Below are 20,482 nucleotides of genomic sequence, written 5' to 3' on the forward strand. Positions count from 1 at the left end.
AAGGGGAGAAGCGTGAAGGAATGGATGAGGGGAATTAAATATAGGATGAAGGATGGAGTGGGCCCAGATCCAAGGAAACACAATTTCCTGTACTGTAGGCTCTGTGATTTGTGATTGCGAGGAACCGAGAAATGGAAAAAAAAAACAAATGGTTTTCTTTGCAATACATTCTGTTTTGTAACTGAAATATAAGAGGAAAACAGATGAGAAAGGCTGTGCAGAGTGAAGTTAAAATGAGATTAAGGTGAGCGGGGTGCTTTATCAGATCCTTGACAAGGAGAAATGGATTGTGGTTTATTCAGAGACTTTCACCCAAAATTGAGGGAAAGATGAGTCAGAAAAAAAGAAAGCGAAGTCCAATGCAACCTCAAGTAAGAAAGCTCGTATAGAAAGGGAGAGATTGAGAGAGTAAGAGGGGGAAAGAGACAGGCAGATAGAAAGGGCCAGATAAATAAGACAGACATTTGGCTGTTTTTTTATATCTCGAGGAGGGAAGACAGCCCCTCATTCCCACACGTTGAGAAAAGACTGCATCATTTAAAGTGATGTGAGGAGCAGAGGGCAGGAAGAGGAGAAAGAGACTTTTACAAGGAGAGACAACAAAGGGTGGTCGTGAAGGAACGAGACTTTATCCCTCGTGACTCTGGCAGAGTTAGGCGGAGTAACCAGCTCGATGCTCGGATATACAAAGTGGACTGAAGATCAAGAATACCGCAGCGGAGACGAACAGAAGAGGATCCCATCTATTATTCAATCACATTCATCTAATGACCGTCAAATTGAAAGACCTCAGATAATCTTTGAGATGAATAAGCTTTTAAAAGACGAAGAAGTCCCCCCTCTCTGCTCGCAAACCACTTTACATTTCCAGGGCCTTATCTCTTGGAGAGAATTGCCAATCTGCAACAATCAGCAGAGATCAAAAGCTCCTCAGCAAAGGGCACGGCATACTGTGCTTATCACGACCAAGAAACTGAATTAACTGGTAATCAACAACGCAATGGCCAGTAGCTTCGCCACAGTGGAACCCTGACCCAATAATAATTCATGAAGCAGTTACCTAACTGTATCTGGCAAATCCTAATACACCAACAGATCTAATTGGATTTCGTATTAAAGGTTTAATAACTTGAGATGAGAGGTCAGGTCTTTGTAAGAACACGGGAGGCACAAAGAGGGAAAGGATGATTTAAAATCCCCAAATTAATATGGAGAAGCAACATCCCATCAAATTTCTGTTAGATCTCTTCAGGGGTTTTATAGTTTCATGAGTGATTTCACATCTATCTAAAATGAGAGATGAGATTTTAATGGAACTGTATTTTCATGAAATTGACTCGAGTTGGTGAAGTGTTTTAAAAAATCAAGCTACAACCTTCAGCCAGAGATCTGTGGCCGACAGCAACCGGAAAAATACAATAAAGCTTAAATGAGTTTGGCTTTGAGGGAATTGAGCTTATTATCCTACTTACTCAGTCAGACAACCTTGAGGATGACTTTCTTTTGTCTTTTGTCTCTGCGCGCAGGCTGAATGTATGCTAAATGTAAGATTAGCCTAAATTAGCTTAATTTATAGACGTGTATGGAATCAAGTAGCTGCTCCTATCTAGGGCTGCAACTTATGATTATTTTCAATATCAATTCATCTGACGAGTATTTTCTCCATTAATCGATTAGTTGTTTGGTCTATAAAATGTCAGAAAATGGTGATAAATGGCGATTACAGTTTCCCAAGATGCAACCTGAAATGTCTTGTTTTATCCTGAACAAGACATTTATAGAGGACTGAAGAAACCAAACATGTCTATCATATAGGGAATAGTAACTGAGTTAATAGGGAAGAAATTTCTGACACAGCCCAACATTTTAAGGGAAGGGTAAGTGATTCAAAATAGCTAGAAGCATAAGAAATTTACATCAAAGAACTACAATTCAGCACAGGTAATTGCTGAGTCTCCTAGTGCTTCACTGCTTCAAAGATAGTGTCACATTAACTTCTTATCATATTAGTTTAAATGTAGATTCAGCTGCGGTGCACAGCCGCTGATGATAAATATAGATATGTCAGGAAAAATACTTCCAACTATGATTTTTCAGGTCTTTGTGAAAGCAGCACTAGTAGGTGTTGTTTATTGTGTCGTGCCAGTACACAGCCAACATATCCCACATAGTCCTTTTTGACAGAAAAGAACATCACTGGTGAGAACAGATGTTTTAGTATTGAACCGTCATTGCTGAAAGAAGTGTCTTTCCCTACATTTGAGTGGCTGCTACTTGATTCTAAAGATACACATGAACTGAATAAACTAAGCTAAGCTCAACCAAACATTCAAACTGCAAGCAGGTACATTAAAAAAGCATCCTCATCTTAGAAAAAGTCTTTGAAAACCCCAGTAATCCCATTAAACAATAAGACTGGTGTTATTTAGTATTTTTCTTTTTGTCAAAAGAGAAAATAAGAAAATAAACTGGCTCAACTTAAACTAATTAAGGTAACAATGTGCACGCATCTTTTTAAGTAATCCTCGTCCATTATTAAGTTAATCCTAAGAGTCTTTTATAATCAGACTAACTCAATTAATTTAGTACAACCAACATGATTTGCTTTGACCTCTTAAAGCTTAATTAAGTTGCTAAAACTTAATATTGACTTAATATTGATTCAATAGTGGTCAAATTACTTAATTTAAGCTATTCTTTCTTATTCATTTTACTTCCATTCTATTCAGAAATGTCCATGCAAATTGTTACCTTATTTTTTTGAGTAGTAATTTATTTCACTTTAGTCAGAATAACACATAGCAATTTCAGTTTTTATGATCAAACTGTTTATCATAAAACGTCCAAAAGTTGTTGTTTTTTTTTAAACCATTAACATATTTTATATCATCATCTGTGCACTAAATAAACACTTCTAACAATACATAAAAATACTGCACACTAAGTGCAAAGGAACATAGATTTAGTGTTGCAGGTGTCGGCAAAAACACATCTAATGGCTTCATGTACTCTCCCAGACGAATACAGAAACTACAGCATGTGTCATTTTTGTACAGAACGTGGTAAATACACCCATTTTACTTAAAATCAACGACAACAAAACAAATAGAACTAAAACAAACATCAGAAATGAATTCGAACAACATACACTCAATGGTCGGTTTATTGGGTCCACCTAGCTAAAACTATATATCAGTGAGGGTAGACTAAATAATAGAAACACCTCAGGACAACACAATACAGTTTAACAACCTTAACAGCCTCCAAACTGATAATCAAGTTGAACTAACCTCTCTAAAACTGTCTTGAAAACACTGAACATTATAACCTTGATGAGAGTAGGATTTACTGCAGGGCTGTTATATTGAACTGCATTAGTTTAGCAAGGTGGACCCAATAAACTGGAAACTAGTGTCTAAAGTACAGCTGATGTATGGTGCACAACAAACAACAACAAAACTTCACATACATAACAGTGCAACATTTAGCATCTACCTCAAATAATATCTTTTGAAATACCCCAAGCGTGTTTTTCAGCTCTTTTGGGTAGTTGAGGTTGAGTGTATATCAGCCCCGTTTGCAAGGAACAGGCTCTGGGCACATGCAGGTCTTTCAGGATCTCTCTGGCTGGATCATACATTATGACACCTATGATGACAATGATCTTCATCACCTCATCAATAATATCCCCACCATCACCATCCTGGCATAAGAAGGTCATAATCAACATTTCAGTGTTTTACGTCATATTTAAAAACAAGAGTAACACAAAGTACAGTGAGTCAAGTCAATTTTATTTGTATAGCCCGATATCACAAATCACAAATTTGCCTCAGGGGGCTTTACAATCTGTGCAGCAATACAACAACCTCTGTCCTCAGACCCTCGATTCGAATAAGGAAAAACTCCCTAAAAAAAAACCCCTCTAATGGTGAAAAAAATGGAAGAAACCTCGGAAAGAGAGAGAAAAGGGATCCCTCTCCTAGGATGTGTGTCTGAATTACATACCAAGTGTTCTTTGAAGCAATCCCCCTTTTCTCTGAGATGAGATACAGCACTAGGCAACGGATAGCAATCTCTCTCCTGTCCACTGAATCATCCTGTGTAAGAGAAAAAACATCTTACAGCTGCTCCTCCATGAGGATGGGTTTTTAATAATTACATCACTAGGAAAGAATACCGGTGGGTGAGGTTTATGAGGCCTTGAGTGTGCCAATTATTAAGATTTTAAAATAATTTTAGATTGTGTTACTATTGTTGTCTTAACGTGTTGTTGGCTAATAAATCCTTACGAATATCTGACCAAAAATGTGAAATTAAGGGAAAAAAAGCAATAAAAACACTTTAGACAGACGGTGTGATGACTAGAAACCCATTTTACTGATTGTCATCTTAACTGAAATGTGCTAGATATCGTTGCCTTCCTGTCAAACTACGCAACAGAACATTAAAGGGGGTTGTATTAAATGTTGTAATGATGTTGTAATGATGTGAAACATCTCGGATTAAATAAAATATTGTATATTTTCCACAACGTGGTGTCTGCTTCTCAGCCTGCGTTAATGCAGATTGCACCTGGACACAGACTATTCTTTTCAGCTGCGGCTCAGTTAACCAACTTTAACATGAGGCGATATTTAGTAATCTATATTTCTTACAGCTACACTCATGAATGTTAAATGTCCCAGCCCTGCAACTGTTGCTGACCAAATGTTAATCAACTAGTGCCAACTTCAAATTAGAATGAAGCATTATCCTCGCAGGCTCGTACCTTTGCAGTTTGAAAAACAAAACAAACAAGCAAAAAAAGAGACTACTTTGGAGCCATTTTTGTCAGCTAAAAGTACATTTCAAGCTATAATTTGATGCAGCACTGTGTGCTGATATAGTCAGTAGCTAGTTGTTATCAATAAAACAAAGTAAAAATAGTTACTTACCAATTAACTTTGGATATTGGATGTAAACTCCTGTGTCTCCTCCTCCTTTCTCTTGTGGTTCTCACAGTCTGGCAGCATAACAAGTCCAGGCAAATTAAGGCTTGTCCTTAGCTTTTAAAAGATGCTCACCAACTTAATATTTTTCTACTGTTAGGTGAAGGCAACAATATTTATTTAAAAAGCATGTATTATTAAGTTGTCATTTTCTTTATTTTCATTTTGACTCAACTTCTTAAATAAGTTGTCAACTGACTTAGACATGTACATGTAACAAACTTAATTTTTTATACTAGAAGAACTTCATTATTTTAAGCTTCACTCACAAACGCCATGAATCATTTCTTATGAAAAGAACAAAGCCAACAATGTTTCTTTCAATACTTTCAATATTCCCCTACAGTCTCTGTGTCACACAGTTCCATGCCCATTTGTTAATAATGAAAATATAAATGTTTAAGAAAGGGTCACAAATATAGTTTATTTTAAGAAAGAACTAATTTCCTAAAATATCCAGGCACTGTAGTGTTTAGAAAATGTTTCACAAATTAGTGTGAATAGTGCATTATTTTCTATTTTCAGCCACAGATTAATACACATTTAGTGCTCTAGAGTATTTATGGCAGCAGGATGAACTACCATGCTACAACAGTCACTATGTTCATCTTAACGCAGGAAAACATCACCAGTTTGGTTCATTGATGTGTCTTTTAAATATGTTTTTGACAATAACTGAACTTTATGGCAGAGGAAGAAGCTATATCAAGCTATTGCCACACATGAAATACTTCTTAGTAGGATCAATTCATTGTTGTTGTTTTTTTAAAATGGGATTTGTTGCCAATAAGCAAGATCTCTATTTCATTCTCTTTGGTGGCACCTATGTCGATAAACAATAATTAATGTGTTTTTGGACCAGAGATCCAAACAGTGTCACCTGTGTGATGTCATCCAGTTAGCAATTGGCACCTGGGACGCAACGCTAGCAGCACACCGCTTCACACACAAGTGAGTTAAAGAGCGAGTCTACTGTGTTAGCTCTGCCTTCCCTCTCTGACAGACCAACCACTGCTGGGTGATGGAAAATAACGTCACTAACTGTGCGCCGCTTGTGATTTTTCCCAGGGACGCCGCCGCCAACACCCAGTTCATAATACTGCAAATGCAAGGGCTTGCATCACTGGGCCATAGGCTCAATTGCCATTGTGTTACCTCATTCTGCGACAGTTAGTGACATAACAGACATTTATTTAAATGAAAATCCTCCAGATTATTACTTTAATATTTGCTTTTACACAAGGATCCAAAAGGACCAAATATGTTTACTATATTCCTGACCAACGCTGTCTGTCTCAAATGCATATACACGTGTTTTCTCATGTAAATTGATGGAGTGTAGAGGCAGTTGCACACTTTATCTCTATACCTCTCTTCATCCTCTGTCTCCTTTCTCTTCTTCTCTAAAGTCACGTCTCCTAGCAGGCAGAGAGTAAACTTCCTGCTAGGGGGTGAGCAAAAGGATGTTTTCCCTCCAGCACACACTGACACGAAACACTTGTATTTCTCATCCTGAAAATAAAGGATTCCCTCTTTTTTCTACCACCTTTGGTCTGCTCCTTATCTCTCTGTTTTGACAGTGGCTGGCCCAACACCCAAAACGAAGAGAAAAATGACAGAGGGAGGGAATAAGAGGAGGAGAGAAAGTGCTGACGCGCTCTGAGAGCTGGACAGGGGCCTTAATTGATCACTCGCTCAGGAAGAGGGAGAGAAGAGGAGGGGGGGATGGGATGGGATGGGAGGAAGAGGAGGGGAGGGTTAATGGAGGAGAGAGGGGGCATACTGGGTAATTCATCGGATTTATGAGGGACAGAGGCAGGGGAGATGGGTGCTCAGACAAGCATAACTCAGTCACAGACATCAAATGAAAGGCCAAAGCACTATATCACACCTCAAGGGAAAATATATGCTACGGAAATAAACAGAAATTAGAAACATATTTTCATGCAACTGTACGTGGTGGGGTCTGGTTGGCGTGTGGCCTTCAGTGTGTCACTCAGTCAGTGTGTCAGACAGAGTAAAGAGTCAGGGGTGTATTTATAGTAATGTGCTGGTCTTATTCAGCCCAGCCAAGGCTGCCTATTTAACGGGCTAACTCTCTTTCTCTCCGAGGTTGAAAAATGTGCAGCGCTAGCAATCTAGCAGCACTTAGATTTACTGTGTTCACTCATATGGAATAAAAGGAGAGAGAAGAAGTGAGAAGACTGCGTGTGTGTATGTCTGTGTGTCCATGGGGAGGATGAGCCTCTGGGTTTATTGTATGCAAAGAATCAATCAATTGTTGTTGTTTTTTTCGACCCCAATTCTAACTTAATAAGAGAGTGTTCTCTAAGCTTTCTCCCGGGCTTCAGCCATTTTACCAGATGGGTAATTCAAATGAATCTCATTGGAGGCACATTAGACCTCACACAGCTCTATGACTGTGTAAAAGGGGTGGCAATATGTAAGCTAAAAGGATGTCATCATTGCAAAGCATACAAATTAAACAGAAATAAACCTGCAAGTTAACCCTAAAAAAGACTAAACGCAGCAACAGATGTTATATAAGGAACACTCATTAAACGCTAATTACATACATACACTATGTGGAAATATTCAGATGCACCCACCTATGTGCATGCACACCTGCACTCTCAAAGGGTCCCCACAGTGTGTTGTGCTGCAAGATCGCATCCCAACATCTTGCGGCTGAGGCCGATCAATGCTTTTTAATTACCAAGGGCCCAAAGCACTGGTCGATACAGCTGACGAGAGGCAGGGAGAGAGGGAGAGAGATGCTCCAGATTGTGATTGATGCTCACTCCTCCCCGCAAGCCATACCTACAGATGTGTCGTTAGGCTTGATTAATCCTGCCACGCTACATTCACTCACTTTACCGACTGCCGTTTAACCAGCCCGGGCCACCGCGGTCACAAGGTTAAGTGGAGACGAGGTGTCCGCCCTGAGTAACACAGGCCTCTTAACCAATACGTCAAGGGTGGCTGGTTGCTCTCTACTAGCTAACTATCGTGCTCTGATTAGACGTTTACTGAGATATTAGGATAAAATGCATCCAACATGTCAAGGTACAGTAAGCTAAAAATAACTTTACGCATGAGGTTTTTCACAAATATCAACAATAGTCCAACCCAAGGGGATAAATTAAGTTTTATCTAAGTCATTTGCACTGTGAAGAATGAACTCATCTGTCCCTTATTTTTAGCCATGCCGGCATGGCTCTATGGATGACCTAACAATTATTGGATGGATTGCCATTAAATCTAGTACAGACATTCATGTCCCTCTCAGGATTCATTGTAATAACTTTGGTGATCCCTTAACGTTTCATCTACCGCCATCATAAGGTCAATGTTTTAATTTCTCCAATATTTTGATTTATGACTACATACCTGCAAAAATAATGACACTCCCATTAGCCTGAGATGTAACTTGTGTTTGGTGCTAATTAGCAAACAAGCTAAACTAAGATGGTGAACATGAAAAACATACCAGCTTAGCATTGTCAATGCAAGCATGTTGACATTTTCCATTAGCTCAAAGCACAGCTGTGCCGAAGTACAGCCTCACAGAGGAGCTACAGTAGCATGGCTGCAAACTCTTTGTCTTTTTTTTATTTTTATTAAACAGTGCAAAGTCTAATGGTGGAGCCAGAAGGAGAGCAAAACATCATGTGAGCTGAGCTGTTATTTGTGCCTTTATGTCATATGATGGATCCGCCTGATAGAAACCAGTGAGGTTGGGATTGTCATGCAGCCTGTCTTACCCAGACACTTATTGTTTTACACATTATTTTAGACACCTATCATCTTCTTCACCATTATAGAGCTACAGTAAATCACATCAAAAACCTGCAACTAAAAAAAGAAAGTTTTTTTTGTACTTAACAGTGAAGAATATCTGCAAATGTAATTTGAAGCTACTTCACAAATTAAAGCAGTGTTTCTGAGTAATATTAAGCATGAAATTGCATTGAGATCTCATGACACACCACTCCAATTTGTGGTACATTTATATCTTACACAACTAACCTATCTTTAGTTGCACCTCTCTGGAGAATGTTGCAATTCAGTGCAACTCAAATGAGTAGACTAAAAATGGTAAAAAACAAATAAGGATAATCCAGGGCTTCTATGCATGAAGGGTATTAGGGGTTTTGATTTGAAATTGTTATGCCTTTTAATTATACATTACGTAATTATACAATTTTTGTTATATAACGTTCTTTAAGATTCCAGATTTATCTTTTTTATTCTCAGATGCAGAGCAGGAAGAGACACAATAAAACAATTAGCTTAGAAAAGTGGATAAACACACAAGAAAAGACAGACAAAGCATAAATCTAACAGCAAAAGACCACCACAGCTGCTTCAGTGTAAAACTGAGAATGGCATGTTGGAGAGACTCCCACACTGTTTTCACTGAAGCCTCAATACAAGTGGACATTAAGTGGACTTAACACATTTTCCCTCAAGTGTGACCACTGGGTAACAACCCACTCTGTGGCAATGATGACATTATTCCAACCTGACAGTTAATATCTGTTGAATGCTCAGGAGAGGAGTGTATGTACAAAAGGGCTGAATTCTGTTTAAACTGTTCAATCAATGGCTGTTGATCCATCTTATCCAGTTTCACGTTATTAAGACTGTTCTTTGCAACTATTAATCTGCCGATTATTTTCTTGATTAATCAGTCTTTTTGTCTAAAATGTTAGAAAACTGTGAAAAATGTCTCTCAGTTTTCTGAAGCTCAAGGTCACATCTTCAAAAGTGTTGTTTTTTTCAAGCAATAGTCCAAAACCCAAAGATATTAAATTAACAATGATATAAACTGGAGAAAATGCTCAAATCCTCACATTTAAGGGGCTGGCACCAGAAAATTTGTTGAATTTCTGCTTGAAAAGAAAATCAAATGACAATTTGATAATCAAAATAGTTACTGATTAAGTTTCTGTTGATTCAATTAGTATTAATTAGGGTGCCCCAGTAATGGTGGAATTCAGATGTAAAGATGCTTCTTTACATTAGAATCAACCTACTAATCATACATTTTAAATGATCTGTAAGTTAAAGTACTTAAGAATTATCAGCAAAATTCAAATTTGCACAATGGCACCTTTGAAATATTATTTTTATATATATATAAGATATATATATTATAAATATATATATATATATATATATATTCTATTATTGGATCATAATCATTGGTGCAAAAATGTGTAATCAGCATTTTAATGTTCTAGCTGGCTAAGATTGAGCTCATTTACCTAATTTCAGGGGTAGTTAAACCTATAAAAGTGTTGCATAATGAATAACATGATTATGTATTTTTATGTGAATCCATCATCTACAAAGCAGCTGTTAAATAAATGAAGTGGAGCAAAAAGTACAGTGTTATGGACTTAAAGTATAATATAAGTAAAGCACAAGTACCTCAAATTTGTGATTAAAGGCCATATTATGAAAAACTCACTTTTTCAGTTCTTGTGTGTATATATTTGGGTCTCTGATGTGCCTACTAACACACACACTGTGAAATAAGACAACTCAGTGCATTTGGTGTGGGCTGCTTGCTCTGTACTCTTGATTCAGCAAGCAATTCAGATTTAATGCCCCGTCTTGCGTCACTTGGGGCTTCATTGAAATTGTATCGCCCCCCACATCCATGCCTCTATCTGAGTCTCCACCCACTAAATTTCCTGAGATCCGCCATGTTTTTCTCGCAAGCGCTGGCCACTACCCAGTAAACTAAGCTAAGCTAAACTAAGCTAAGCTATGGGCGAAATATTTGCGTATCGTGGGGCTGGACCGGGGGACAGAGCTGCTGTTTGCCGAAGATGGCTGCTGAGCGCCGGCCAGCTCTGGAGGAGAGAGCCGGGTAGCAGAGCCAGAGAGTCCTGTGTTACTGCTGCTCCTGATTCATCTTATCAAGGAATAAACACCCAATTCTGCTCTGATCCGGAGCAGTTTATTTTTTAAACTTTTGAGATTAAGTGGATTTATCTTCGAACTTGCTTCTCAGCCTAGCTGGAGCTAAATTAACACCGGAGTCACACACCACCTCAGATGCTGTTATCAATAATAGATATCTTAAATTCCGGTAAGTTTCTATAATTTTAAAGTTACACATTATGTAGATATCTATGTGTATAAACAATAACGTTGCTGCTGTATTTATGCCTTTAGATGTTGTTATTTTGAGTGTGGATGCAGCAGCTACAATGTTATCATAGCCCTGATTGATCTGAACTCTATTCTGAAGACGAGCATTTTAAAAGTTGTTTGCTTGTCGTCTTGCGGACAGACCTGAGCAAAGCATGAATTCAAACTTTTTACAAATCGGCATGATGATGCAGTTATTTCAACATCCTTTTGATCTCTTTATTGCAATTAAATCACAGCAAAATCTAAGTTTACTCAGGGTTCATTCAGGCTGAGCTTCAGTAACATCACTGCACTAGCAAGGGACTAGTTGGCTGCCTGCCATTGCTCGCTGGGCTGTTTGAGGCGAAAACACAAATGATTCCACGGTCAAACTCATGCAAGTAATGCAAGGCGTTTGGTGTGTTGGCTGCATCACTGTTTTGTCTGGCAGCCATGTTTCTCTAAGATTCACATTCAACAGTTGCCATGGTAGCCGACACACCCTGCAGAAGAGGGGGGTGAGGTGGACGGGACAGGCACTCAAACCAGCCGTTCTGAACATAGCTGTTTACACAGGATGAGAAGACCGCTGCAGTTCTTGTGGTATTTTGACCAAAGCATGTCAAATACATTTTATTAAGACCTCGGGGAATTGTGTTAACTTGTGGAAAAGGTGGATATGGTCCCTTTAATACCAGCATTGTGTAAATGCACTTCACAATGCCAGTAAGCACTGATTTGCTGATTTACAGTTCAAAGTATTAATACTATATATGTGATACTAAGCTAAGGATTCAGAATTAGTCAATAGTCAAACCTAATCGATCATACAGTAAGAAACTTTCAGCCTGCAACTATCTTTTCTCCTAGTTTGACATGAGAAAAATGGAAAGTGAGGAGAGGTGGTGAAGTCAGGGTGGCAGCCTGCAGTCAGCACACAGCGCCTACGTGAGACAGCGCTAATGAGATGAGTATTTTCACCTCGACTGTGCCAATGCACACAACATTTTATGGGCTTGGTTCCATAGGATGCATTAACAGGACTCGTATTTTTGGTTTGAATTATGCCTCACCTCAGTTTCCCACAATCTCCCTACGGACTGCAACAGCTTCCGCGCAGCACAGTGAACAACATAAAGATCTGTACAGCATGTGACCATCAAAATGTCACTGTGCCGGTTCATATGCTAGAATAATGTATCTGTGGACCTTTTATTAGCGCCGGTGCTCCATGCCATGGGAACTGTTATGTACCGTATGACACTATTCGCTTTCCTGCAGACCTGGGGCTGTTTTTTATGCAGGAAATATGAATATTTTAAAAGAGGTCGATTAGTAAACAATCATAACCAGTAATGCAGTGGACTAAGAGAAAGTAAAGCATATGCCACCGCCAACCATAAATGAGAAAACTACTAATCAAGCCTCAAGCACCGCTCTGTTATTTGTATAGTGCCAGACAATAGATATTATGCTTTCAATTTGTCTCAGACCTTTTTTGGTGGTGAGGGGAGATACTGAAGTCCTGCCAGCAAACTGTCACATCTATTCCTTGTCATGATCATCCATCCTTCCTTCCTTCATTTCTCATCCAGCATGCTGTACAGTGCAGTTAGACGTGTTGAGAAAAACAAAAATAGCCTTTCAAATTAGCTCCAGCCCCTTGACAGTTTTGCTCTGAGCTTAACACTACCACCAGCAACTTAATATGAACTACATTCACATAAACGCCTCCCACACACGCACAAAGACTTGTCTCTCCGAGCGGGAGGCGGTTAGAGAAGACCTTGAGACCGAAGAAGTGTTTAAAATGTGCCGTCACCTTGCTTGGCACCTCCCAAAAGAAACATTCATTAAAGCAATTTATTCAGCATGGCTGTAACATTTTGACCAATTCAAATTTAAGAAGACGTTAAAACCTTATTACCGTAGGTGCACTCATCTGGTCTTTTCAAGAAGTTAATTGGCCCCAGATGAGCGCTTCTGTTGCTTTATCACTTTATGTCATTATAGGAAGACATTTCTTGACATTGGCTTGGTCCCGCCGGACAGGAACAAAATCCATACATTGATAAACACAACCTGAGTGCTTTATCATTTAAGAGCTGGTGGAAAGCCTCCTGGAAGCTAATTCAGATTACTGCAGACATAAAAAAAAATGTTTACAGTTCACTTTATGTCCAAAAGGGAGTAAATAAATGTAGACCAACAGCATTTTTCCCAATATATAACTTTATTTAAAATATTGTTACAATTTATTACTCTACACAACATGTTCAAACCTTTTTTATCCTTTTTCTTATATTGGTTAGTAAACCTTCATTTGTTTTTGTTTTTTTAAGATATAAAACTCTCCATTTTGTAGCCTGGTTCAGCGTCAGGTGTTAATTGATGTCTTTAGACACTTAGTAAATGTGACACTGCTTCTCTTTTAAAACAGCTTGGTTCATTGTGTACGGTAGTTAGCTAATCCTCCATGTAGCCATTCACCACACACAAAATTAATGATCGACGGTGGCTCTAGTGTTGTACACCATCATTTCCCCAATCTGTATAATTTCTGCTTAAATAAATAAAAGTTTTCGAGTTGGAGAAACAAGAGTGCATTTTGTCCAAAGGATATCCTCTTTTTCTTTTTAAAACAACTATTTACAGGTTATGTAATAGACAAACAAACAAGGCTTATGTTTTTAATTAATTCATGTCACTGCCTACTTGCCATGGAAAAGCCCTGTGTGTTTCAAAGCAATGAACAGAAATTAATTACACAAAGGCTAACACTTTTTTAAACAGCACTTACATCCACCTTTCGTATTTGTCATAGGTAGGACACGTCAGCTGACACGGGGAAAGCCAGCAGCTAAGGCCCTCTGAGTGGGAGGTGTGTTCCAGAGGTCGACGAATAATCAGGTCTACACAAAAGCATTGCTGCTGAGACTAGCGTAGCGGCTCTGACTGAATCAACAGTGTCAAAAGAGAAGAGACTGACTGAGCGGCCTCATAAACACCACTTCAAACATTGGAGTCAGGAGCCTTGTGAAATGCTGTAGAAATAACATTGAAAATCTTTTAAGATATCTGCCGCTGAATTATGTTATGGAAATCAGCGCCGAATTAACACACGAGACTCCAGGAAACTGGTGTGTTACTATAGCAACACCATCATTTAAGATGAGCATTTCAGTGGCCGTCGTGATGAACACAAACTTTCTGAGCCTCACGTGCTGTCCACGCATGGATCTGTCCATCTCGTATTCTACTGCCGCCGTGTTTGTGGTGCAAACCAACATTCTTTTCATCTGTGTGAAATTCATTCTCCTTTTTATAAAGAGTCGTACACAGCACACACAGCACAGCGTACACTGACAAACGAAAAATATCAAACATGGGTCAACCCGTACAAAGACGTGCTTATTAACATTCTTGTCATCTCTCGGCTTTCACCTGAACACTGTTACTATGACATTTACCTCACTGATGGCTGAAACGGACGACAACTGACAGTACGCACACCTGCCTGTGACTGAGACTGAGCATAAGATGGCACCTGGCGCAGACGAGACAAACTGAGACACAAAAATAAACAAAACAAAACAAAAAAAAAAAAACCCAGCAGCTTTCTAAAAGCCTATTCACAGCAGCACAAACCACAGGGACAGAGAACAAACATCAAACAGTAAAAAACACTGCTTTGAATACATTATTGGGAGGAGTGAGTCCGTCGGCTGACGGGAATAAAAGGAACTGAGGCTGTACTGAGCATGTTAAGCCAATGTGGTGCTGCCACGGCAACCACATCCCCTTGTGATGATGGGAGACCAACCTGGAGAGAGTAAGAGCACAGGACAGACAAGCCAACACACACAAACACACAACCTCTATCTGCCTCTGGCTCTATAGCTTATAAAAAAACATACAAAAAACACGTCATGGTCGAGCACCTCCAATTCTTATGTCATCCATCTCTAAATTGGCTATTACTTTGGCTGTCAAAATGACCATCCTGCAATCCAATGCACATTGCACCCTTTTTTTTTTCTCAATCCAGCTATCTGTGGTGTGTGTGAGTAAAACACACAGTATGCTACTACAGTATGGTATGTATTGCTATAGGATGTTGTGTAACACAGGCAACAACTGGATGACAAATAGCAAAATATCTTGTGATGTTGCTTAACAATTTTGACAGACCACAAAGACAGAGGTGCAGGGAGACAGGGATGTGTGTGTGTGTGTGTGTGTTATGCTGAAAAAGCATGGGAGAGGCTGTGAATGTTAGCTAGACAATAGGAGACGCCTCCCATTTGTCTCCATCTGTCTGGCGTCTCCATTGTCGAACAGATATAAAACCCCATCTTCATTTGCTGCCTCGCACGCCGACAGCTCATCAGACACGTCCAATCAGAGCCTAAAAGCTTATCAGCAATGTCAATGATAAAACACAGAGGACACACACACACAAACAGCACACACACACACACACACACACAGAAAAGCATGCTCCAAGGTAACTGATTGAAAGCAAATTATGACTATATCTCAGCATGAAATAAAAATGTATTGAAGCGAAAACTAAGCTCAACTGTAAAATGAATTCAGGTGAAACTTGTACTTGAGCTCTGAAAGTCAATGTGAATAAAAAAGTGAACTAACATGACACATCAGATTCAGGTTATTGGTCGCTGCCAGAAGGCGAGCAGAACACAAGGATCAGTCAGTAATGAATCAGCCGAGATTAACTTCTAGCCCTTAGTGGGATAAACAAAACTCTATTGCATTTAGGTAAAAAAATCAATACATTTCTGCACAATGTCTCCATTTTCTGTCAGGATGTAAACCTTTACTAAACTATGTGTTCTACACATTTAAAGTGAGACAAATGAACCCTCGAATAAACCTGTTTTCTCTGTATGAAAAAAAAAGAAATGCTGCTTAAAAAAAACAACCAAAAAAAAAAAAGTAAAAACCGTAAAACTGCCATATCATCTTTTGTCATGTGCATAAACACACACAACTAATACTGTATCCATTTAGTTGCACTATGAGGCAGACATCTGCCTGCATTGCTATGTATGCTGATGGCTATGGTCACAGTCACACAACTTCATGCTCCATCCACTCTCTGTACAACACACGCACGCGCACACCATCTGTCCTCCCGACGTGGTTAATGGACAAACTGCAGAGGAGTGATACTTTGGTGGGTGACTTACAAAGCCCGAGGGAATCACTCTTTAAGAAGCTCTGAGACGATTTCTCTCTCTGCTCAAAACCTACGACTAAATCTCTCTTACACTCTGCTGCTCTCTGCTGCCTGTTCAGAAAACTGCAGCTCAATGGACGTACTCTTAAAAACTCTCTTGTTTTGTCCTTGTAGTCACAATTAGTTGGTCAGATTCCCCCGTGGGGAACGTGTGACATTTCAGAAACATCAACCCTTTAGCCTGACAACCTCTTTTTCAAGATATCCCTGCACAAAGTCGAGAAAGAGAACACCTCTTCCTCTCAACTTCCAAGCTCTGCAAAATCACCACAGTCAAAACACTTGCGAGGGGGATAAATATCCATACTGACATTAATGGTTTACTGCCAACAGACGTCGTTCTGAAGTAGTTAGACCAGAAGACGAAGTGAAACATGGAGATTAGTTGCCGCTTGAATGCAAGTGAGTTAGTATTTCATTGTGTTAGATCAAGAAACCAATTATTATAGGTCTTATATTAATCTACATTTTATCAGAAATAAGTTTGTTAAACATACACATAATTATGAACATGTCCCCCATATGTTTTCAGTTAGTTACATTTGCATCGCCTGTGTTTTCTGACAAAGACAGAATACTTCTGACCCCACAAATAGAAAACATAATTTTTCTGTTAATATCCAGCATCTGTGTAAAGCAAAAGATTTTGCTTTCTTTCGTAATCACTGCCTGTGAAAAGAGTCATGAGAACCCCATTTTCCTGTATCCCTCCCTTCTTATTTTCATCTCCATCGTCTCAGTTCTAGCTCAGCGGAGGAGGGCCAAGCTGAAGGCTTTAGACCGAGCAGATCGTGTTAAGAGAACTGACCGTCACAGTCCCATCCCGGATGTCAGCTGCCTTATCAAGTGGCGTTTCACCGAGGTGCTTCCTTTGCGCAAAAATGATGCCCGCAGTGCTGTGGTAACCTCGACCAGTCACACACTTCATGTATGTGTTACATCTCAACCACTAGCGAGACTTTGCTTGTGTCCTGCCCCACATCACGGAGCGGATGCATGGAGGAAAAACAACAGACACGCTATGGAGATCTAGTAAATGACATGAAAGTTGGCTTTTGTTTATTTTCCTTCATTGCTCTTCTTGCTGTGTGTATCCCTGGGTTTGGTTTAGTGTGACTATTCCAATTTCCCAAATTGGTCAATTCCAGTTTGTTTTTCGGGGCATGGATCGCCTCAGTCTGTCACTCAGTTCTGTGTTTTGTCGATGGGCGCTCTCTGGGGTGGCTGTGATGATGCGAGTGGACCAATTCTAGTTCGAGTGATGACCAATAGTTTTAGGAAGTCGCAATCTCCCCCCCTAGGTGGCGCCATCCCTTCTGCTGTGTCTCCAGAGGAGGCAGATACTCTGGAATACAGAGAGACGGTTCAGGGGACAAATCTGAATGATGAGCTTTTTGCATGTAATGTGACTTAAGAAAATGCAGGCAGAACACAACACAGATGTCCCTGAGTTTCTACTTTCCCTTTGTAGCAAACTGAACCCTCGTCTTGTGTCTGGACGACTCTGAAGTCCTCAACCTTCTTAGTTGTTCTTTATCTGTCTCCTTTCCTGTAACTCCAAAAGTTTGCTCACTCGTCCTCATGCCTCGCAGTTGTTTGTCGACATACTTGTATCGCTAGTCTCGTGCTGGCTCACATGGGCCAAATAGTTTCAACTTCCCTCTACTGTGTGGGTCTCTTTGAGATGGCTCTGATAGCAAGTCACATGTCTATACATGCATCTATTCTAATTGCCTTTTTCTTCCTGTATGCACAAATACACCAGTATTGTTTTCTCGCAGATATCTGACAGCACCGGAGGACAATTTACTCTCTCCTAAGGTGTTGAAAAAATACTGTGAAACTGGGGTGAACTGTCTACAAAAATGCAGCCTTTCCTCTGTTTTGTAGTTTCCCCATGACTTTGTTCAGTGCCTTGTAGGAGCCAATAGGAGCTGAACGGAAGAGATAATAAAACAATACAAGTGTATCTGAATGCAGCCCTTGTAGGTCTGCAGTGATTTAATGTCAGTGAACACAAGTTACTTATAAACGTTCACACATATTCTTTCCTTTAAACACATTGGAATAAAAGAAGGTGGCAGACTTGAAATCCTTTCCCTCCCCCTGCTGTTTTAGTTTTCGCCAGACAGGAAATGTTTGCATAATTCATGGTACCACAGTACCACATCTGAATACATATTCCTTTATGATTTCCCCTATTTGAAATCTTGCCTCAAACTCTTCAGTGCTGGTGTTGTTTTACCAAGTGTTACTAAGAATAATATTGTTTTGTATTTAGGACAAAAAATACACAAGAAAAGCTTACCAGTGTTACTGCAGTTTTTGTTGTCTTTGTCAGATGCTTCTTCCTCAACCTGAACAAACAGTTAAAAAAAAAAGAATCACACTCAAAAGCCTGAAATAACCCATAAAAAAGTTAGTGGCTTATTGCATTTGTTGAGATAAACGTAATAATAAGCTAAGTTTAGACTTTCATGACTTGGCATGGAGTCATGTGCCTTCCAGAATGAAAGAGGAAAGGAGTGGTCTGTACCTGTTTCCTCCACTTCAGCTCACAAAAGACCCGCTCAAAGCACTCATGCATGTAGTTAAACTGGGGGGAAAAAAAAGCAAAACAAAAAAAAGTTATTCAGTCTTTAGTTACAGCACCTTCGCTGTACAAAGTTAATATGACAAGGAGCCATTCACCTGCTGCCTTTGCTCCTTCTCACTACTGCTTTGATTACATTATGTTATTAATTCATGCATGTGTTATAGTGTTGATGGAATTTTATAACTTCCTCAGTGTAAAAAATCACAGTATGTCACCCTAAAACAGCAAATTCCTGACTGAACAAATGAATACATAAATATAATAGAAGTGCTAAACTCATCTTACAGTGGTGCAGATGTGTGTACACTCACGTATGGAGTGAAGATCTTGACCCAGCGAGGTTTCTTCTCTCCTCTGGCGTACTCGAAACAGAAAGCCATCCCCTCCTCGTCAGTGTCCCAGCGCTGCATCTCCCCCCACTCAAAAGCTATCACCTGGTTCTGGGGGATGGGCGGAGTTGACAGTAGGTAAGTTCTCACAATTCAGTGTTTGGTGATTGGGTTGGATCCTCTATTCTGACACACACATACACACAAGCAAAAAAAATAGACTCACCTCCAGTGTGCCATCCTCGGTGCAAGCATGCAACTTGAAGTGATGGATGCTGATAGCTGTGATGACGTGTCCCTTCCTCCTGGAGTCACAAGGGCAGTGGGGGAACGTCACCTCGTTGTACCCCTCACATGACCGCAACAGGCTCAGGTACTAACACACAGAGGTTTGATGAAGCACACACACACACACACACACATCAGTGACTATTGCACTACAAAACTCAAGCTTACTGTGAGCAATCAGATTGAGGCAGAAAATCAGATTACACGTTTATAAGACTTGATTAAAACGCCAGTTAACATGCACTTGGACACTAATCAGATTTCTTCACTAACCCTAACTACTCTTAATTCATTACCAATACTGGCATATTTGTAAGAATATTTCAGTTTATTAAAGAGATACTGCTGCTTTAAGACATTTTTGTTGTTGTGTGCTGTTAGAAAGGCACACCACAATTTTAATGTACAAAAACTGTTCAGCAGTGAGCATTCAAGAGACACAGGTAAGGGTGCATGTAGCCAAATGACAGGGTCAGTGGTTTGATCCCTTGCTCCTCCATAAGTCCAAGTGTCCTTGAGTAAGACACTCCAAATTGCTCCTGGGTGTTGTTAGGCCAGTGGCTTGAAAGGTAGCCAGCTGCCATCAGTGTGTGTGTGTGTGTGTGTGTTTATGGGTGAATGAAAGCCAAATTGTAAAGCAGTTTGGATAAAAGTGCTATATAAATGCTGTCCATTTAGTCAATTCAACATTTAGCCAGGGTGGCAACATAGCTGTGAATAGAGTTTTAACTTTATTTGCAGTGGTCCTCACACTCACTGAAGCCTTTAGCAACATCAATTTTAATTCAACAGCTTTATCTCTTTTTATACCATAGGCAGTGTTATTCTAAAATGTGAAAGGGTTTCTGCCTTTTCTGTTCATCTTTGG

At 39.6% G+C, this 20,482-nt stretch overlaps 1 protein-coding gene across 5 annotated transcripts in view; it reads right to left on the reverse strand.

Annotated features, from left to right (window-relative positions):
* Positions 1-20,482, reverse strand: part of snx27a (sorting nexin 27a) — a 48,202-nt gene that overhangs the window by 19,675 nt on the left and 8,045 nt on the right. For 2 of the 5 annotated variants that reach the window (XM_042434562.1, XM_042434563.1), the window contains exons 9-12: positions 19,553-19,702; positions 19,309-19,437; positions 18,938-18,997; positions 18,710-18,758 (exon numbers count right to left, since the gene is read on the reverse strand). In XM_042434562.1, the coding sequence (XP_042290496.1) occupies positions 18,710-18,758; positions 18,938-18,997; positions 19,309-19,437; positions 19,553-19,702 (388 nt within the window). The other 3 variants (XM_042434561.1, XM_042434560.1, XM_042434559.1) reach the window with 3 other exon arrangements.

Source organism: Thunnus maccoyii, chromosome 15 (genome assembly GCF_910596095.1).
Source record: "Thunnus maccoyii chromosome 15, fThuMac1.1, whole genome shotgun sequence".
Classification (NCBI taxonomy): Eukaryota; Metazoa; Chordata; class Actinopteri; order Scombriformes; family Scombridae; genus Thunnus; species Thunnus maccoyii.